Here is a 23,037-nt window from a genome sequence, read left to right as displayed (position 1 = left end):
TACAATGTAGAAAATAGTAAAAATAAAGAAAAACCCTGGAATGAGTAGGTGTGTACAAACGTTTGACTGGTACTATATATATATATATATATATATATATATATATACTGCTCAAAAAAATAAAGGGAACACTTAAACAACACAATGTAACTCCAAGTCAATCCCACTTCTGTGAAATCAAACTGTCCACTTAGGAAGCAACACTGATTGATAATACATTTCACATGCTGTTGTGCAAATGGAATAGACAAAAGGTGGAAATTATAGGCAATTAGCAAGACACCCCCAATAAAGGAGTGGTTCTGCAGGTGGTGACCACAGACCACTTCTCAGTTCCTATGCTTCCTGGCTGATGTTTTGGTCACTTTTGAATGCTGGCGGTGCTTTCACTCTAGTGGTAGCATGAGACGGAGTCTACAACCCACACAAGTGGCTCAGGTAGTGCAGCTCATCCAGGATGGCACATCAATGCGAGCTGTGGCAAGAAGGTTTGCTGTGTCTGTCAGCGTAGTGTCCAGAGCATGGAGGCGCTACCAGGAGACAGGCCAGTACATCAGGAGACGTGGATGAGGCCGTAGGAGGGCAACAACCCAGCAGCAGGACCGCTACCTCCGCCTTTGTGCAAGGAGGAGCACTGCCAGAGCCCTGCAAAATGACCTCCAGCAGGCCACAAATGTGCATGTGTCTGCTCAAACGGTCAGAAACAGACTCCATGAGGGTGGTATGAGGGCCCGACGTCCACAGGTGGGGGTTGTGCTTACAGCCCAACACCGTGCAGGACGTTTGGCATTTGCCAGAGAACACCAAGATTGGCAAATTCGCCACTGGCGCCCTGTGCTCTTCACAGATGAAAGCAGGTTCACACTGAGCACATGTGACAGACGTGACCGAGTCTGGAGACGCCGTGGAGAACGTTCTGCTGCCTGCAACATCCTCCAGCATGACCGGTTTGGCGGTGGGTCAGTCATGGTGTGGGGTGGCATTTCTTTGTGGGGCCGCACAGCCCTCCATGTGCTCGCCAGAGGTAGCCTGACTGCCATTAGGTACCGAGATGAGATCCTCAGACCCCTTGTGAGACCATATGCTGACACATGCACATTTGTGGCCTGCTGGAGGTCATTTTGCAGGGCTCTGGCTGTGCTCCTCCTTGCACAAAGGCGGAGGTAGCGGTCCTGCTGCTGGGTTGTTGCCCTCCTACGGCCTCCTCCACGTCTCCTGATGTACTGGCCTGTCTCCTGGTAGCGCCTCCATGCTCTGGACACTACGCTGACAGGCACAGCAAACCTTCTTGCCACAGCTCGCATTGATGTGCCATCCTGGATGAGCTGCACTACCTGAGCCACTTGTGTGGGTTGTAGACTCCGTCTCATGCTACCACTAGAGTGAAAGCACCGCCAGCATTCAAAAGTGACCAAAACATCAGCCAGGAAGCATAGGAACTGAGAAGTGGTCTGTGGTCACCACCTGCAGAAACACTCCTTTATTGGGGGTGTCTTGCTAATTGCCTATAATTTCCACCTTTTGTCTATTCCATTTGCACAACAGCATGTGAAATGTATTATCAATCAGTGTTGCTTCCTAAGTGGACAGTTTGATTTCACAGAAGTGTGATTGACTTGGAGTTACATTGTGTTGTTTAAGTGTTCCCTTTATTTTTTTGAGCAGTGTATATGATTGAGTGAAGAAGTTGCTGAACTGAAGGCAATTCAGCAGGTCCTCCCAGTGACTGAACAGAACAGAAAGCCCTCTTTATTTATTTATTGGGGTCCCCAGGGAGGGCGCTGGTTTATCGGCACCAGTGGCCCCTTTTGGCTGCAGGGTTAAAACGTCTGTTACCTCTCTACCAATTGCTGCCTAGGAAAGGGATGTAGGCATTCCAGAGTCCACTGGATGGTTAAAGCAGATGGTTAGAAGTTCTAGAACACTATACTTCTTAAAGAGAAGGTAAAAGAACTACTATATTTGCGTGAGATAAAAAGATTACACCATTGTACATTTTTATGCTCATGCAAAAATTTAAACATTAATTCACTAAAAGGATACTGGATTATTCATGACACTTTATAACTGCAGTAATGTACCACAATTTTCACATATTTCATTTTTAAAGTAAATTTGAGTAAATTGAAACTTTTACTCACGTAGGCCTGGTAAACATCTAAACAAAGGTGATAAATTGACCATGCCAGTAAAGTATTATGCCCCACTACTTTGTCCTTTATCCTGTATTGTACCTCAAGAGCAAGGAGTTCCCTTTTGATTGCATCCATCCTATTAACATTCACTGTAAGAAAAGGTTGAGGACATATTTATCATGGTTGATGTGTTCTCATCCTGTATGTATTGTATGTGTAATGAGATGCTACGTCTGGGATGGACTCTCTATACCTAAAGACATGATAATACAGTGTATTCAATGCAACTTTGAGTTAAAGGGAATTAACTGAATTTGTATGACTGAAATGCTATACTTTAGTATTTGGAATTCTATTGCAAACATCTGCAATGTACTGTACACTACTTCATAATTGAAATGGGAAAGGTTTGATTGACACTGTTTTGGAGAGAATAGGTAAATAAATGTCTGTTTATACTTATTTAGTGCATATTTGTAGTCATCCCATTTATTTGAACACCAGTTCACTGGTGGTGTGAATCAAATCTGTAACGAATAAGGGCATCGATACAAGGAAACTCTTCTTACCGGAGCTACATGAACTTCAGAATGACTTAAGGACCCCATCTAGTGAAGACTGGCAGTATTACTACAAAGTTGTAGTAAACCAACCCTGTTCCATGACACTTTATGTTCCCTGGCATTTACAAATGGAAGCACAATCTACAAATGTCACAGAACGCAAAACTGCAAGTTGAGGGGTTTATTTACTTCAATTGCACTGTATTTTATGAGAATTGTATAAACGTCCAAGAAAATAAAGTCTCTATTGCGCACAGTCATAAAGCAATTAACCAGGCACTGAAATATTGTCAACCGTCAACAATGTTTTTACAGGGCAAGATGGCCACAGCAGTTTAATTCACTGCATTTTCACAATAATCATCTTTATCACTAAAAGCTTCAAATAGTATAGGTAGTTTAACCTGCATTTGTTTATTAGTGTGTTATGCTACTGAATTCACTGAGATTAAACAGATACCTTTCTAGATTGAAAAGTTCTGCATCTAATGCATCCATTATTGATTATATATGGCATAATGTAGACTGGCAAGATATCATTAGAAAAACTGCATCTCTTATATCAGAAAACAGATATTCTCTCCAGATTTAGGAGTGAAAATACCATTTGGTTAGATCAGCTTGGAAATGAGTGACGTTATTTAGAAGGATTTTCCACGGTCGGCCATGAAAGCCTCAATCTCCTCCACTGTACGAGGGACACAGGTGAGCAGCTCCATTCCGCTGGCAGTCACCGCAATGTCGTCCTCAATACGGACCTGGAGAGAGGAGGGGGAAACATCCAGTAAGACACATTTGAGGGTCAGAGCCCAGGTTAATAATCAACAGCAGATAATAATCAGGGGAAGCAGTTATAGCAGAAGACTTAACAGAACAGCATAATGTGTATATTATTTGCTGCCATGGAGTAGATTGAGACAAAGGGGTTTCTATGTGCAAGCTTTGGGTGGTTGACATTGACAGTAAAACCAGCACACTAATGAGTACAAACTGTCTGTGGATAGGTAAACGTACCCCTCCAAATCCACGGAAGCGGGCCAGCACTTCATTGTTGATGAAGCAGCTCTGGGCTGGGTTGGCCAAGGCCTGGTCCAGCAGGTGGTTGATGAAGTAGATACCAGGCTCCACAGTCAGGACCATGCGCTCCTGCACCAGACGGCCCATCCTCAAGCTCTTCAGACCGGGCTCGTTGACGCGCTCAATACCCTGTGTAACCAAGAACAAGCAGCATGACACGGACGTTAGCTTTGTCTAGAAGGAAAGAGACATATGTCTTTTTGGAAGTGTATTTAGAACTTTCTGTAGCATTGATAAATAGAATACTGTTTCTATCTATCTGGTACTGACCTCTGGGTATCCGCCCACGTCGTGCACGTCGATGCCCAGCAGGTGTCCCAGGCCGTGGGGCATGAAGACAGAGCCCATGTGGACCTTCAGCATGTTCTCCACACTCCCATGCAGGATCCCAATCTTCACCAGCTCCTGTAGGTGAACCCGGTCAGCCAGACGGTGCATCTCTGTCCACTTGACCTCTGAAACACAAGACCACCTTCAGTCAGGTTTTTAAATCTTAGGTTAAAAGTTTCAAAGCAGCCTAGTATGCAGGTGATAATGACTAGTGGTGAGGATATGGCATGTTCTGTGGTAGTCTTCAGACTTCAACAACTCACTATTAGTCAAACCATAGAACAAATTAATATATTAAATGTATAATCCTTCCTTGTGCCCAAGCTAAGTATGTACTGTATGTTCAGTGAATGCTTCCTCAATCCTGCCTGTGGACAGTAGGATCATACCTGGTTTAATGGCAGCCATGACAGCCCGTGATGACTTGAGCACAGCCTCATAGATGGCCTTCTGGTCTGGAGTGAACTTTCCATTGGCTGGGAAGGAGCAGGTGATGTCAGAGGAATAGCAGTAGTATTCTCCACCCATATCAAACAGACTGCAAGGAAAAAACACACGTCACAGTTAGATCAGTGTTACTGCTCACCCAGAGGGCTCTACAGCCATTCCGGCATCATTATTTCCAAACATAAATCAGAGAAATTGTTCACAGCATGTACATCAGAATGAATACAAGTTGCCTTTCAAAGGTGTTCATGTTGTGTCACCATGGGCGCTCCACACAGCCACTTTAAATCTCCATCAGTAGCCCTATGCACACAGTAGCCTGACTTATGTTCAAACCCAGTCCAAGCTGTGCTCCATCTATGAGTAAACCCATGGGAGAGCCACTCAGTGGATCCAGCTGACAGGGAGAACAAAACAACACAACTATACTAATGACAGCAGGGGAGGTGTAGCTCTGAGTATTCACTATTCCATTAAACAAAACAACACCCTACTATACTAATGACAGCAGGGGAGGTGTAGCTCTGAGTATTCACTATTCCATTAAACAAAACAACACCCTACTATACTAATGACAGCAGGGGAGGTGTAGCTCTGAGTATTCACTATTCCATTAAACAAAACAACCCCCTACTATACTAATGACAGCAGGGGAGGTGTAGCTCTGAGTATTCACTATTCCATTAAACAAAACAACACCCTACTATACTAATGACAGCAGGGGAGGTGTAGCTCTGAGTATTCACTATTCCATTAAACAAAACAACACCCTACTATACTAATGACAGCAGGGGAGGTGTAGCTCTGAGTATTCACTATTCCATTAAACAAAACAACACCCTACTATACTAATGACAGCAGGGGAGGTGTAGCTCTGAGTATTCACTATTCCATTAAACAAAACAACACCCTACTATACTAATGACAGCAGGGGAGGTGTAGCTCTGAGTATTCACTATTCCATTAAACAAAACAACACCCTACTATACTAATGACAGCAGGGGAGGTGTAGCTCTGAGTATTCACTATTCCATTAAACAAAACCACACCCTACTATACTAATGACAGCAGGGGAGGTGTAGCTCTGAGTATTCACTATTCCATTAAACAAAACAACAGATCACTGCAAGTGTTTTTGATATACAAATCCAAGACAAAATGAACACAGAATCTAATAAAACCAAGCAAACAACCCAAAAAGGACAATTGAGGAGTGGAATAACTTCACATCATGTGAAATGATGGCCGACTTACCACATGTCTCCGTCATCGATGGTCTTGTCATTGGGAGCTCCTGCATGGCCGTAGTGCAGGACTGAGCCGTTGTTTTCACTGTTGAACATTTAAGCATACGAGTAGGTCATTATAGAGGCACTCAACACACGTCAAATAGAACAATAGCACCTCATTTCTGTACGTCAAAATGTAACACAGATGATGTCACGCATTTCAGATATGTTCTCCATTAAATGAACCCATTTCTGTGTAGCAAAGGGAAGTGCCTTACGTTCCACAGATACAGGTGTAGGAGGTGTGACGCATTCCCCCATGAGAGTAGCAGTAGTGCTGGAACAGGCTGCAACAGAAAAGCACTGACATGAGTTACCTTACACAAGAAGCTCCACAGCTCTAACAATGAAGTGTAATCAAGGGTTAACTTCCTTTTTGATATTGGTTAGCCTAGAATAAAGAAGGGAGTCATCTAAACCTCCCACCTTGAAGATCTCCATCGCCTGATACTTAACTGGAGGATAGTATTATAAAAGCATTTGGACTCATCTTCACTTGGTTATTGGTCTATTCACTGGAGACTTGAGTCAGTGATTACATATTCTCTGCTGCAGTCAATTAGTCAGATAGTGAGCTGGCGAGGGGCGCTGCTATAGTAGCTCAGATTATTTACATTCTTCAGCCACCCAGATGAAGGTTTAATTAAAAACACAAAAAGCTGCCAGCTAGAAACAGGAAATTGATTCAGCTCAGTGGGTGGCTGTTACTACATCGTAAAATACACTCCCCTCCATATGTATTTGGACAGTGAAGCCATTTTTTCCATTTGGCTCTATACTCCAGCATTTTAGGTTTGAGATCAAATGTTTCACATGAGGTGACAGTACAGAATGTCACCTTTTATTTGAGGGTATTTTCATGCATACTGCATCTGTTTAACCATTTAGAAATGAAAGCAGTTCATGTATTGTCCCCCCCCCCATGTGAAGAAGTCCTAAGTATTTGGACAAATGTGCTTATAGTGTATCAAAGTAGTCAAAAGTTTAGTATTTGGTCCCATATTCCTTGCACGCAATGACTACACCAAACTTGTGACTCTACAAATTCATTGGATGCATTTGTAGTTTGTTTTGGATTATGTTTTGCCCAATAGTAACAGAAAGAAAAATGATTAGTCATCATTCATAGTGAGTAGATAAAGATATTTCTAAATAACACTTCTAAATAAATCCTCATAACGCCATGATTAAGAAGAATCATGAATAATGATCAGTGAGATGCTGTTCAGAGGCTACAAAACAACATGCTAACCCCTCACCATTACCAATAACAGAGGCTACAAAACAACATGCTAACCCCTCACCATGACCAATAACAGAGGCTACAAAACAACATGCTAACCCCTCACCATGACCAATAACAGAGGCTACAAAACAACATGCTAACCCCTCACCATGACCAATAACAGAGGCTACAAAACAACATGCTAACCCCTCACCATGACCAATAACAGAGGCTACAAAACAACATGCTAACCCCTCACCATGACCAATAACAGAGGCTACAAAACAACATGCTAACCCCTCACCATGACCAATAACAGAGGCTACAAAACAACATGCTAACCCCTCACCATGACCAATAACAGAGGCTACAAAACAACATGCTAACCCCTCACCATGACCAATAACAGAGGCTACAAAACAACATGCTAACCCCTCACCATGACCAATAACAGAGGCTACAAAACAACATGCTAACCCCTCACCATGACCAATAACAGAGGCTACAAAACAACATGCTAACCCCTCACCATGACCAATAACAGAGGCTACAAAACAACATGCTAACCCCTCACCATGACCAATAACAGAGGCTACAAAACAACATGCTAACCCCTCACCATGACCAATAACAGAGGCTACAAAACAACATGCTAACCCCTCACCATGACCAATAACAGAGGCTACAAAACAACATGCTAACCCCTCACCATGACCAATAACAGAGGCTACAAAACAACATGCTAACCCCTCACCATGACCAATAACAGAGGCTACAAAACAACATGCTAACCCCTCACCATGACCAATAACAGAGGCTACAAAACAACATGCTAACCCCTCACCATGACCAATAACAGAGGCTACAAAACAACATGCTAACCCCTCACCATGACCAATAACAGAGGCTACAAAACAACATGCTAACCCCTCACCATGACCAATAACAGAGGCTACAAAACAACATGCTAACCCCTCACCATGACCAATAACAGAGGCTACAAAACAACATGCTAACCCCTCACCATGACCAATAACAGAGGCTACAAAACAACATGCTAACCCCTCACCATGACCAATAACAGAGGCTACAAAACAACATGCTAACCCCTCACCATGACCAATAACAGAGGCTACAAAACAACATGCTAACCCCTCACCATGACCAATAACAGAGGCTACAAAACAACATGCTAACCCCTCACCATGACCAATAACAGAGGCTACAAAACAACATGCTAACCCCTCACCATGACCAATAACAGAGGCTACAAAACAACATGCTAACCCCTCACCATGACCAATAACAGAGGCTACAAAACAACATGCTAACCCCTCACCATGACCAATAACAGAGGCTACAAAACAACATGCTAACCCCTCACCATGACCAATAACAGAGGCTACAAAACAACATGCTAACCCCTCACCATGACCAATAACAGAGGCTACAAAACAACATGCTAACCCCTCACCATGACCAATAACAGAGGCTACAAAACAACATGCTAACCCCTCACCATGACCAATAACAGAGGCTACAAAACAACATGCTAACCCCTCACCATGACCAATAACAGAGGCTACAAAACAACATGCTAACCCCTCACCATGACCAATAACAGAGGCTACAAAACAACATGCTAACCCCTCACCATGACCAATAACAGAGGCTACAAAACAACATGCTAACCCCTCACCATGACCAATAACAGAGGCTACAAAACAACATGCTAACCCCTCACCATGACCAATAACAGAGGCTACAAAACAACATGCTAACCCCTCACCATGACCAATAACAGAGGCTACAAAACAACATGCTAACCCCTCACCATTACCAATAACAGAGGCTACAAAACAACATGCTAACCCCTCACCATGACCAATAACAGAGGCTACAAAACAACATGCTAACCCCTCACCATGACCAATAACAGAGGCTACAAAACAACATGCTAACCCCTCACCATGACCAATAACAGAGGCTACAAAACAACATGCTAACCCCTCACCATTACCAATAACAGAGGCTACAAAACAACATGCTAACCCCTCACCATGACCAATAACAGAGGCTACAAAACAACATGCTAACCCCTCACCATTACCAATAACAGAGGCTACAAAACAACATGCTAACCCCTCACCATGACCAATAACAGAGGCTACAAAACAACATGCTAACCCCTCACCATGACCAATAACAGAGGCTACAAAACAACATGCTAACCCCTCACCATGACCAATAACAGAGGCTACAAAACAACATGCTAACCCCTCACCATGACCAATAACAGAGGCTACAAAACAACATGCTAACCCCTCACCATGACCAATAACAGAGGCTACAAAACAACATGCTAACCCCTCACCATGACCAATAACAGAGGCTACAAAACAACATGCTAACCCCTCACCATGACCAATAACAGAGGCTACAAAACAACATGCTAACCCCTCACCATGACCAATAACAGAGGCTACAAAACAACATGCTAACCCCTCACCATGACCAATAACAGAGGCTACAAAACAACATGCTAACCCCTCACCATTACCAATAACAGAGGCTACAAAACAACATGCTAACCCCTCACCATTACCAATAACAGAGGCTACAAAACAACATGCTAACCCCTCACCATTACCAATAACCAGGTTCAAAATGGGGGGGGGTATGATATTTGTGCCTCTGTAACCTTTTCCACGATTCATTCATGATGGTCGATTATCATGGTAGCATTCACATGAATATAGAAGTGTTCAGAAGCATGTTCAATTCTTACTTATAATAAATGCATCCAACACGTTTTTAGTCACAAGCTTGATGTCGTCATTGCATGCAAGGAATATGGGACCAAATACTACACTTTTGACTACTTGAAAACCCTATAAGTGAATTTGTCCAAATACGTATGACTTCAGTAGTGATCAGATCAGACGTGCTGTGAATGTAGTTTATCCAGAGGAACACACCTTGATAGATAAGGAACATACTGTTTTACCATCACCTTTATGGTCAGACGGGACATAGTACACCACATAGCCTTTCGTCATACAATATACTTTTATACGGTACACAGTTCAATATAGCTGGCATACCCTTCATGATAAAAAGCTCCACTCACCTCTCCATTTCATATTCTTTCTGTCCAGGTCTCACATGCTTCATGATCTGAGGAGAAAGACAACAGCACTTCAGGTTGGCTGTGCCTGTTATATACAAGGTTGCAAGTGGGCACTGATGACTCTGAGATCTATTCTTTTAGCTTTGATTATATTCATATATTAATCATGACATAACATGGTGAGCTCCAAAAGTATTTGGACATTGACACAGTTTTTGTTGTTTTGGCTGTGTACTCCAGCACTTTGGTTAAAGTGCAGACTCCCAGCTTTAATTTGAGGGTATTTCCATCCATATCAGGTGAACTGTTTAGAAATTACAGCATTTTTTGTACATAGTCCCCCCCCATTTTATTGGAACAAATTAACTCATATATACTGTACATGTGTTCTAAAGAAGTCAAAAGTTCAGTATTTGGTCCCATATTCCTAGTACGCAATGATTACATGAAGCTTGTGACTCTAGAAACTTGTTGGATGCATTTGCTGTTTGTTTTGGTTGTGTTTCTGATTATGTGGTGCCCAATATAAATGAATGGTAAATAAAGTGGTGTCATTTTGGAGTCACTTTTATTGTAAATAAGAATAGAATATGTTCTTAAACACTTCTACATTCATGTGGATGCTACCATGACTACGGATAGTCCTGAATGAATTGTGAATAATGATGTGTAAGAAAGTTAGACACACAAATATCATACCCCCAAGACATGCTAACCTCTCAACATTACAATAACGGGGGAGGTTAGCCTTTTTAGGAGGTATGATATTTGTGCGTCCAACTTTCTCACTCATCTTTATTCACAATTGATTCAGGACTACTCATAATCATGGTAGCATCCACATTAATGTAGAAGTGTTTAGAAACATTCTATTCTTATTTACAATAAAAGTGACTCCAAAAGGACACAATACATTATTTACCATTACTTTATATTGGGCACAAAATAATTTGAAACTCAACCAAAACAAACAGCAAATGCATCCAGCACGTTTGAAGAGTCACAAGCTTGATGTAGTTATTGCGTGCTAGGAATATGGGACCAAATACTAAATGAGATGAGTCTGAATCTGGAGCTCCTTCTCCCCCTGTGGCAGGTATGTCTGTCTGTCCTGCAGGATTTTACCTCTTTATGGGCTTCACTGGAAATCCGGTTAGTGTATCGCAGGACCTCCAGCTCCATGTCAGTCTTAGTCAGCCGGCTGCAGGAAGAGAAGGAACAAGGAGTCAAGGGCCTCTTCGATCAATTGGCCAGGGGTATATTTCTATATTATAAATTGGGTAGTTCGAGCCCTGAATGCTGATTGGCTGAAAGCCGTGGTATGTCAGACCGTATACCACGTGTATGACAAAACATTACTTTTTACTGTTCTATAACGTTGGTAACCAGCTTATAATAGTAATAGGGCACCTCAGGTTTTGTGGTATATGGCCAATATACCACAGCTGAGGGCTGTATTCAGGCACTCCACATTGTGGCGTGCATAAGAACAGCCCTTAGCCGTGGTATATTGGTCATATACCGCACCCCCTCAGGCATTTTTGCTTAATTCTATCATGCACAAACACATACTAGGCCTGGCTTATAGCACCCAGCCAGAAACAAAAGAATGATTATCAAAGCTAAAGCTCTGTGTTTATGTGTGTGCTTTATATTTGGCATCTCATAATGAATGCAGAAATAATACCTGTATTACTCATCCATTCCTCACTGCCGGAGGAGCCTTACACTCCCCTCTATCTTTCAGGAAAATCAGCTTCTTACCATATTGTTAGTGAGGTGTTTTTCTGATTCTATTCTTGGTCATGGTTTCTACCACCATTTATGTCTTAATGATTCTCTTCACATTATAGATGCAGTCACCACCTCAGATGACTCAGTGTGAAACAGCCACAGTAGACTAATAAGACTTCACAAAAATAGTTCCACATAACAGAAAAGAAGCAGCAACCAATGGTTACGAGCTGGATATAGTATCATACAGTACTTACCATTCCACAATGACTGGATGCAGAAGAGTGTTGTTCACTTGGAATCTGAAATATAAGACACAAGATCATATTTATCAAGGTAAAACATTCAACCAAATAAATTAGAAATACAAAGTTTCAAATGGACATCAGTTGATGCCAATTATACGTACTGACTGATTCCTTCAAAAGAGGCTTCGCGGCAGATACTCCCACTATCTGTGTTCTGTCCACGCTGGAAGAAACATGATATACTTATCAGGCCCACTTTCAAGTCTCTTAAAATTATACTTTATCTAATGAATTTATACTGTAAACCACTATCATAGCATCAACATGATATATTAAGGACATACCAAAGTGAGAAGAGCTCCAAGCTTCATCTTGGAGAAGACATCAGCAATCTGTAAGAGTTCAGACAGAAAGGCAGAAGTGTTGAGGGATCAGAGAGAACTGACACTATCAAATAGAGGGAAACGAGTGAAGCTACAACACTACAAAGATGGGTAAGGTGTACAGTATGTGCATTCAAACGTGACACACTAACTTACATCACAGGTGTATTGCACCTCATCGACAGCGTATTTCTCCTTGAAGTATTCCCGCGGATGGATCCTGTCAACAGACAATGACACAATCGGTTTTAATGAGAAGGCCTAAGGAGTATTCTTAGAGTGTCTTTGTGAGTCCATGATGCTGAAAGTGGTAGGCTGTCTACTGAGGCTGATCACATTCACATATAGTTTGAGTTACAGTCACTGACTCACTCTCCCATCCAGGTTGCATAGCTCTCAGGCAGCTTGGGAACAAAGAGGATGGACTTTCCTGTGTCCACATCGATGGCCCCGTAGCAGTCGGCTTCAGTCGCTCCAAAAGCCCAATGGAAGAAGGACTCCTACAGAACCACATGAGTCAAAAGAGTCAGCCAGGGTCCGCTCAGTCACACCTCCATCCATCTCATCAATGTGTGATCCTATGTGGCTCAGCTGGTAGAGCAACGCTAGGTTTGTGGATTCAATTCTCGCTGGGGTCATCAATATGAAAATGTATGCACTTATTACTGTATGTCGCTTTAGGATAAACAATGGCATATCTGTAACTGACTGTTAGGGCTAGGCCCCTTTTTTCTCCACTTCCTGCCTGACGTGCCCAAAGTAAACTGCCTGTAGCTCAGGCCGTGAGGCCAAGATATGCATATAATTGGTACCATTGGAAAGAAAACACTTTGACATGTGTAAAAATGTTAAAATAATGTAGGAGAATATAACAGATATGGTAGGAGAAAATCCAAAGAAAAACCAACCAGAATCTTTTTTTTTTGAGAGACCATCCTCTTAGAAATGCAAGAGAAAGTTCATATTGAAAATTAGCTCCCTGGATGCAATTCCTATGGCTTCCACAGGGTGTCAGCAGTCTATGTTCAAGGTTTCAGGCTTGTAGCTTTAAAAACTAATAAGAAATAACAGTTTTAGTCGAGGGACACAGTCTTGGAAATTTGTGTTTGCGCGCGCCATGAAGACATTACGCACCTGCTAAAATCGCTTTCCTATTGAACATACTTCTATCCAAAATAAATATTATAGTTTGATTACATTTTAGGGTATCTGAGGAGTAAATAGAAACTTATTTTGACTTGTTGAAACAAAGTTTAGGGGTAGATTTTCGGATTAATTTCTCTGCAAGTTGAACGAGTGGATTACTCAAATCGATGGCGCCAACTAAACAGACTTTTTGGGATATAAAGAAGGATTTTATCTAACAAAACAACACTACATGTTATAGCTGGGACCCTTTGGATTGCAAATCAGAGGAAGATTTTCAAAAAGTATGTGAATATTTAATCGTTATATGTGAATTTATGAAACCTGTGCCGGTGGAAAAATATTTTGATGTGGTGCGCCGTCCTCAAACAATCGCACGGCATGTTTTTGCTGTAAGAGCTACTGTAAATCGGACAGTCCAGTTAAATTAACAAGAATTTAAGCTTTCAGGCAATATAAGACACTTAAATGTACATAAATGTTTAAAATCCATAATATTTATGATTATTTGAATTTTGCACGCCCTCCATTTTCACCGGAAGTTGTCCCGCTAGCGGGACACCGATCCTTACATGTACCTGTCTGAAGAGCATGTCTGTATCGGTGCAGTATCTCTGCTTCTGCTCCCCTCCCTGCAGTACGACGACAGACTTGGGGGCCACCCCATCCTTGGCCTTCAGGCCTTGGCACAGCCGCCGCCGGTTCTCAGCAAACAGGGCTGCTGACACTCTCAGGGTGTCTTTACCCAGCCAATACACAGGTCTACAGAAAGACAGCATTGGGAAATGGGTTAATATGTTGTAGATTACTGTCTAGTAGTTTTCTATTTTCAGTTAGCTAACACAATTGCCTGCCTTTGTTTCAGTTCGGCTGATTCTATCTAAAACAATAACCAATAAAAATACTTACAAACCCTTTAGTAAATATACAATGTAAAAAAACAAATCCTTGTTTATCATTATACTGCACACAGTTATGAAAGTTACATTTTTAGTGAAACTTTAGCAGAAGTGGTGAGGACATAGACGTTGACCATTTTTGGGACTCAAAGAGTTTTACACTCAACAAAAAAGATGATTTTGCACAAACTGTAGAACAGTTTTGCCCTAAATGGATCTGGTTTCAATGATCCCCAGTGTGTGGTAAAGATAACACTTGATCTCTGGAGAGTGCTCCCTTCCTTGTGTGATTTAGTAACAACAAAGACCGATGTACATGATCAAAGGTCACTAAACTTAGAGTTGTTGATCACCAACCTGCCTCAGATTTTGTCAACTCAACAATAAGATGTCTAAACACTTCTGTGATCATGTGAGTGGGTTTCAATGTGCACTTCCTGTTTTAGAGATGTAGTACATTTAAACAAGAAACATGAGCTATGATAGGAGGATAGAGTATAATGCATCATATCACCTCTATATTAATTAATAACAATTGGAGCATTGACATATTGTAGGGATGGGGGAAATCGATACAGTAGAGCAGTGGTCACCAACCAGTCGATCTTCTAGGCATTCCTAGTTGATCACCAAACATATATCTGTAAAAAAGCCAACGATGAAGGCTTGTGCTCCTTTATTTATTTGACTTTGCGCTTTTGGCGGAAGGTGCACTTGATTCAGAAGCCCTGCATGCCAGGTAGGCAAACTGTTCTGAACCATTTCAAACTCCACCTACCCGGCGGACCAGAAGAGCTGTCGTTAAATCAAGTGCGCTGGCCAATTAGATAGCTCAAAATGTTATCACCATGCCTCGTAACGCTTCCATAACCCCACAGCAAAGTTTGATACTAGTCTACGTGAGATTTCATAACTTTTAAAACCATGACCAGGGATAAACAGTCAGAATAGAGAAAAGCCCTGCTGTTTTTATGAGTGAGTTTGTTTTTAAGTTTTTATGCAGCACTGTCAACACTTTCACAAAACGCGCTTCTTCCTACTTCCTCTCGTGCCACAGCTGCAATGAATTAGTAGCTAAGTGTATCGATAGGCCTGCGTTTTTATTATTAGCAGCTCGTCATGTCTATTTTAATGTTGAGGAATATTTCACTTTCTCTAGTCATACAGTAGGAACATGAATTTGTGCATGAGGCAAAAACAATGCGGTGCAACTCAAGTTTTGCCATCAGTGGTAGGATGGTGTCCTCTCTCTGGCCAGTCTCACGGGAGGAAAGGAGAGAGTAGGGGCAGTGAGAGGCGTACCCTCTGCTGCTCTCTCCCTCCCTCCGCTGAGACTGACCATCAGATGCAGGTACCATCAGTCCAGTAAAATAAAAAGTGAATTACTTCAATTTATGCTCAGCTGTGCCTCGCAAGTGGTACAACTGATCTATTTTGTTATCAAAGCTCGAGTTTTTAAATATAATATGGTCTTAGAAGAACAATATTGCCAGGCCAAGCACATATACTGTAGCCAATATGATGTGATAATGTTTTTGGCCTACTGCACAAACTTCATTCCTACAGAACTGTTTTTATTAATGTTGAATAGGCTTACATGTTTTCAAAATAATCTGAGTGGTAGACCTCAGCTTGTTTTTTGGCTGCAAAAGTGATCTTGACTCAGAAAAGGTTGGTGACCATTGCAGTAGAGTATTCCAATACTATTTTTTACGATATATCAATTCTATGACTCAAGTATCGATTCTCTTTTTTTTTTACCTGCTAGTGGCTGTACCTATGCAAAAACGTATATATTTTTCTATAACATTAATTTAGCTTCAATCTTACTTTTAAATGGTGAGCCAACATGTTTTCAGCACTTGACTGATCAAAATGAGTATTTATTATTATGCCGCTCTCCTGTCCCTCTGCCGCAGACATATAGTGAGCAATACTTATTTAACATCGAATTGTGATACTGCGATTCTATATGTATCGGCACCTAGCTAAGAGGCTACCTTAACAGAGTCATAGTTGCTCTCGCCGTAACCTGCACGTTGCTGATATTTACATATTGATATGAGGAGAACAGCACCGTGATACGAGTTCTGCTGGTTGGATTTCTTCACTTTGACATCCGCTTGCGCCAAACCCGACGAGCTTGACAATTCTGCGTTGTTAGTTGCGCATCAACTGCCTTCCTTCTGACCGGAGGCCTTACTTACTCCCCACAATGCAACACACTTGTGGGGGTTGGAGTTCCCTTTTCACTCCTCTTATCTAGCTTTAACCCAGCCTTAAAGGCTGACCACACCGCTCGTGTCGCGTGCGTTGCAAAATAAATGTAGAAATAAATGTATGTTATTCAGGTATTGCGCCAACGAGCGTCTGCGTTGCCAAGGGCTAAAATAGAAATCAGTTCAATTTCTGACGCAGATCGCGCTGCAAGTCCTGCCTCTCCCATCTCCTCATTGGTTTATAGAAGCAGGTACCCATGTGCCATCTCCTCATTGGTTATACCCACGTGGGTGACTGAAAGACGAACGAGGTCAGTGACAGTAATGCACCTAATTTATAAAAGTTGCCAATCGCAATATAAAGTCAAGAGAAGAAAAAGCCTGGAAGGAAGAGAGATGACTAGAAACGATTCGGTTGACCGTTTTATGTGTGGATTAATTGGCGGAGGAGAGGACCTTGTGCATTTCAGGTAAAATAACAACTCAATGTTTATATCCCAGGACAAATTAGCTAGCAACAGCAAGCTAGCTAAATAGGACAAATTAGCTAGCAAGTGCAAGCTAACTAGCTAAATTGACAAATGTTTAATGCTTTTTGACCTGTCCCCAAATTAATATAATTGGTTCATAGTTTGTTTTGATATTTTAACCTGCCTGTCGTGTTAGCGTTTTGTGTGGGAAGACAAAATAAATTTATGCACGATGGCCATCTTATCTTTATCTTTCTTGTTTATTTGATATTTTATGCCCTTAACCCATGTTCAACTGACCCATGTTCAACTGCTGTATATATAGCCCATTTCAGTGTTGTGTGCATCTTGGTTATCAATCAATGCTTTACCCTTTTCTTGTATTCCCATCACCATTCTTAAGTGGTGGGGTCCTATGTTCTGGACCCTTTCACTATTGTGGCCCTCCTGCATGCACCTCTTATCCACACTTCCTTACTGCTCAGCCCATTCAAGGGCGCCCTGCCCTTCACAAAGAAAAGAGAACTCTCCCCGGGCTCCGGCCAGCTTCTCCGGGATCGGTCGCGACCCTCCCTTTTGAACGGCTTTCGCCCATCTCTTAGGACCGACTCACCCATGTTTAACTGCTGTTCACATGGAACCCTTCTCCACTTCGGCCTTCAAAGTTCTCGTTTGAATATGTGCTACTACCAATCGTGATAATATCGTATCGTGAGGTCCCTGGCAATTATTACGGAAACAACCCGTCTGTAGAGATACTAGCTAATATTATCCACAAACTGGAGCTGTAACCACCAGTTTTTTTTTCCCTATTATGCGAATAAATGTCAAGTCAGACAGGCTTAGTTAGTTAGTTAGTTAGTTCGTTAGTTAATGGCAACGTTGCTCATTGATGTCTGACTGCCAACCTGCAAAAAGTACGCCGCTATTTTCTTGTGCTTGACAGCTAGCTCCGGTAACGAGTTACCTTAATTGATCAGGTTTATGCAGATAACTAGCGAGCTAACAATTCGTGCATTATAATGTGTTTAATTCAGAACCAGTGGCCAAGTACGCTTAACACAAAGAGAAAAAATACAAAACAGAATGTACTCACTCCTGTCGTGCAGCCATGTTGGTCAAGACTGGAGGTTACACGTGACTTCGCTTGTGAAGCCGATCAGCTGATTTTGGCTCAAGTGAGTGAGTGCTGAACAAAATGGTTCAAAATGTATGTAGGCATTATGTGATATCAAGCGGCGAACCTGAATGATGCTTGAAATAGTATGGCCATTTATTTGATCAACTAACTTGAAATATATGTTAGGGTTGTATTGCATTGCAAGGTCTTTATAACTGTCTTTCAGAAACCCCCCAGGGAGTTGTTTCAGTTTCACATCCACTTTTTTTTATCAGTAAACATCACACAATATATGTTTGTGTTGGATATATATACTGTTCAGCTTTTAGTTTTTATTATGAACCAACGTTTGAGGTGTTATTTCATTCTCAATTTCATTGTCACTCTTCAGTGAATATTCTTGACATATTTTCTCACTGATAACTTCTACAGAAGTCTGTTCTAGTGCCCATGCCACACAAGTTATGTAACTTATTATGGCCTTTCTTTTATCAGAAGCAGCAATTATTTCAACACTTAGTTCAAGGTTCAAGAAAGCATTTGCAGACACTGTGTGACTGAGGCTGCATTTACACAGGCAGCCCAATTCTGATCTTTGCCAAAAGATCTGATCTGATTGGTCAAAATACCCATTAGTGGCAAAAAGATCTGAATTGGGCTGCCTGACTGTCATAAATTGTAAATGCATCCCAGCCCTAACAGTATTGACTATGACTGACATGCCCCACTTGGATTAGGAGGGCAGTGGGGTGAATTTGTCTCAACTGCACAGATTCATGTAACCCATTTCAGAGACCTTATTACAGCGTAATTATAATGCAATAACCCATGTTAATGTGTACTAGGTAGATAAGTACAGGCAGTAAAGTTGTACTTTCCACCGCTAAATTCAGTACTGTACTCCGTACAGCATGTACTTCCTAGCCAGTGTAAATGCATAGATTATTCTCCTGACAAGGACCCCGCTGCACATCCTGACCAACAACAGACATACACCATTAGACAACAACAGACATACACCATTAGAATTACTGCTATAACTTAGAAATATAATTAACATATCAATGAGTTGCTGGTGCTTGTACTCTGCCTGGATGCTACAGAGAAATGAGACTCTAATTAATCAGTGCCTGCGGTCCAAACACTTAAAAGACACACCCCATCCCCTCAGCCCTCAAATTAAGTGGACACTTCTGATGACATATCATGACGTCTGACAAGTATACACTTGCAGGGCAAGGGGAGAGGAAGGAATGTTTTTTAAATGAACCACCCTTGGCTGGAAATTTGTCACTCATTCATCCCCTGATGATTGTGTTTTCAGCCACCGGCAGCTTTATATGCGCTACAGTTAATTATGAGTGCATGTCTACTTATATTAAATATATCATTATTAATCAACGTCTACTCAATGATAGCTAACAAATTAATTTGCTTACTAACGTTAGCCTACCTAGCTGGAACTTCTGAAGAAGGAAAATGTTTTATTTCTACAATTTCCAAAAGATAAGCAAACAAAAACATATTTACTTTTTACGAGACGTGGTTGTGCCGTCAAGGGCACTTTTCTTAGCAGATGTACAATCGTTGCAAATTGAATTACAGTGCCTTGCAAAAGTATTCATCCCCCTTGGCGTTTTTCCTATTTTGTTGCATTACAACCTGTAATTTAAATTGATTTTTATTTGAATGTCATGTAATGGACATACACAAAATAGTCCAACTTGGTGGAGTGAAATGAGAAAAATGACTTGTTTAAAAAAAAAAAAAAAATGTTTAAACCCAGAAAGGTGGCGCGTGCATATGTATTCACCTCCTTTGCTATGAAGCCCCTAAATAAGATCTGCTGCAACCAATTACCTTCAGAAGTCACATAATTAGTTAAATAAAGTCCACCTGTGTGCAATGTAAGTGTCACATGATCTCAGTGTATATATATATATACCTGTTCTGAAAGGCCCCAGAGTCTGCAACACCACCAAGCAAGCGGCACCACCAAGCAAGCTGCACCATGAAGACCAAGGAGCTCTCCAAACAGGTCAGGGACAAAGTTGTGGAGAAGTACAGATCAGGGTTGGGTTATAAAAAAATATCAGAAACTTTGAACATCCCACGGAGCACCATTTAAATCTGTTATAAAAAAAAATTGAATGAACATGGCACCACAACAAACCTGCCAAGAGAGGGCCGCCCACCAAAACTCAGGGACCAGGCAAGGAGGGCATTAATCAGAGAGGCAACAAAGAGACCAAAGATAACCATGAAGGAGCTGCAAAGCTCCACAGCGGAGATTGGAGTATCTGTCCATAGGACCACTAAGCCATACACTCCACAGAGCTGGGCTTTACGGAAGAGTGGCCAGAAAAAAGCCATTGCTGAAAGAAAAAAATAGTCAAACACGTTTGGTGTTTCGACAAAAGGCATGTGGGAGACTCCCCAAACATATGGAAGAAGGTACTTAAAATGTAGCTTTTTGGCCATCAAGGAAAACGCTATGTCTGGCGCAAATCCAACACCTCTCATCACCCCGAGAACACCATCCACACAGGGAAGCATGCTGGTTGCAGCATCATGCTGTGGGGATGTTTTTCATCGGCAGGGACTGAGAAACTGGTCAGAATTGAAGAAAAGATGGATACCGCTAAATACAGGGAAATTCTTGAGGAAAACCTGTTTCAGTCTTCCAGAGATTTGAGACTGGGACGGAGGTTCACCTTCCAGCAGGACAATTACCCTAAGCATACTGCTAAAGCAACACTTGAGTGGTTTAAGGGGAAACATTTAAATGTCTTGGAATGGCCTAGTCAAAGCCCAGACCTCAATCCAATTGAGAATCTGTGGTAAGACTTAAATATTGCTGTACATCAGCAGAACCCATCCAACTTGAAGGAGCTGGAGTAGTTTTGTCTTGAAGAATGGGCAAAAATCCCAGTGGCTAGATGTGCCAAGCTTATAGAGACATACACCAAGAGACTTGCAGCTGTAATTGCTGCAAAAGGTGGCTCTACAAAGTATTGACTTTGGGGGGGGTGAATAGTTATGCACGCTCAAGTTTTCTGTTTTTCTGTCTTTCTTGTTTGTTTCACACAAAAAAAGATTTTGCATCTTCAAAGTAGTAGGTATGTTGTGTAAATCAAATGACACAAATCCCTCAAAACAAAATAAGAAAAATGCCAAGGGGGATGAATATTTTCGCAAGCCACTGTATGCAGAGTTTCAGGCCCCAGAGTGAACATAATTATACACTCGCAAAGCCAACTAAAAACGAGGGCAGAGGGGTTTACGTTGCAAACTTCCCTTGCTTGGCTAATCATTTGGACCGCCCTCCAAGATGGAGATGGGGATTCCTCCAAGGGCATAAGGCGAGGGTAAGTGGACGAGGGTGTGTCTTTTAAGTGTTTGGACCACAGTCAGTGTCTCACCCTGGATGGTTCAGGAAGTACTGACATCTGGGTAGCTGCCCACTTCATGCACGTCGATGCCCAGCAGGTGTCCCAGGCCATGGGACATGAAGACAGAGCCCATGTGGACCTTCAGCATGAACTCCACACTCCCACGCAGGATCCCAATCTTCACCAGCTCCTGCCAAACCCGGTGAGCCAGAAGGTGGATCTCTGTCTACTTGACCTCTGAAACACAAGACTCATCCAGTCACGTTTTGTGGACTGGATATAGTATTCACTATTAAAGGCATAGCCCATTTGATTTGCTCACTAGCATATATGAATGAAGAGAGCTGACACTTGATTTAGACATATTTGTAAGTATGCATGTGTTTAATGACCTGGTTTAATGAGAGCCATGATGGTCCATGATGACTTCAGCAAAGCCTCATAGAGTGCTTTCCTCACCCATGTCAAACAGACAATAAATTGTTCCCAGCATGCACATCAGAATGAATAAAAGTTTTGAGCGGAGGCGGTTTGCCTTTCAAAGGTGCTCATGTTGTGTCACCATGGGCGCTCCAAACAGCCACTTTAAATCTCCATCAGTATCCCTATGCACACAGCAGCCTGCCTCAGGTTCAAATACAGTCAAGCTGTGCTATGTTTATGAATAAACCCATGGGAGAGCCACTCAGTGACATAAGACTCTAAAGGATCCATCTTCTGTGTATCAAAATGTAAAACCTGCTCAACTTTCAACCTCTAAGACAAACGTTCTTGAAGAATCCAGTAGGTATGTTAGAGGCTGTCCAAGAGTTCCCCTTTCAAACACCATCATCTTTTTAATACCCTCTCAGATGTTTAGTCTTTCAGCGGTTCTGGACCAGTTCCCGACTGACAAATAATGCCAAAAAGCCCCATCTGTCTGCTCTCCGATTCCACTCTCTAAGCAGAGCTGACTTGTGGACTGGATCTAGTATTCACTATTAAATCATTTGATTGGTACCATATGTAGAAAGAATTTCAGTCATTTCAAGCCTATTGCCCCACTTTAGTTGAATAGGAAAGAAATAAAACCATATACACTGAACAAAAATATAAACACAACATCCAACAATTTCAAAGATTTTACAGAGTTACTGTTAATATAAGGAAATCAGTCAATTGAAATAAATTAATCAGGCTCTAATAAATTGATTTCACATGACTGGGAATACAGATATGTATCTGTTGGTC

The 23,037-nt window shown here is 41.8% G+C and overlaps 1 protein-coding gene across 2 annotated transcripts; it reads right to left on the bottom strand.

Moving 5' to 3' along the window:
• Nucleotides 1-2,864: 2,864 nt before the first annotated feature.
• On the bottom strand, nt 2,865-18,452 carry LOC120025247 (xaa-Pro dipeptidase-like). Of its 2 annotated transcripts, none has more exons than XM_038969731.1 (15): nt 18,392-18,452; nt 14,286-14,469; nt 12,934-13,061; nt 12,718-12,781; nt 12,523-12,570; nt 12,340-12,401; nt 12,188-12,232; nt 11,322-11,397; nt 10,197-10,243; nt 6,060-6,128; nt 5,807-5,884; nt 4,495-4,643; nt 4,046-4,230; nt 3,713-3,904; nt 2,865-3,456 (listed from the first exon to the last, which is right to left on the bottom strand). In XM_038969731.1, exons 1-15 carry the CDS (start codon nt 18,406-18,408, stop codon nt 3,340-3,342), a joined length of 1,461 nt encoding a protein of 486 aa, XP_038825659.1. In that variant the 5' UTR covers nt 18,409-18,452; the 3' UTR covers nt 2,865-3,339. The 2 variants fall into 2 exon arrangements, with proteins under 2 accessions (XP_038825659.1, XP_038825660.1); XM_038969732.1 differs by lacking the exon at nt 18,392-18,452 and adding an exon at nt 16,607-16,635.
• Nucleotides 18,453-23,037: the final 4,585 nt, after the last annotated feature.

Source organism: Salvelinus namaycush, chromosome 30 (genome assembly GCF_016432855.1).
Source record: "Salvelinus namaycush isolate Seneca chromosome 30, SaNama_1.0, whole genome shotgun sequence".
In the NCBI taxonomy this organism is placed as follows: Eukaryota; Metazoa; Chordata; class Actinopteri; order Salmoniformes; family Salmonidae; genus Salvelinus; species Salvelinus namaycush.
The sequence above is the reverse complement of the archived record's forward strand: the minus strand, read 5'-3'. Positions and strand labels throughout refer to the sequence as shown.

Bases quoted from the DNA above. Each gene is read 5' to 3' on its own strand.
- LOC120025247 (XM_038969731.1), bottom strand. The intron at 10,244-11,321 runs GTAAAATCCTGC...CTTTCTCCTCAG, and splicing joins CCAGTGAAGCCCATAAAGAG to ATCATGAAGCATGTGAGACC. The intron at 5,885-6,059 runs GTAAGGCACTTC...AATGTTCAACAG, and splicing joins TACACCTGTATCTGTGGAAC to TGAAAACAACGGCTCAGTCC.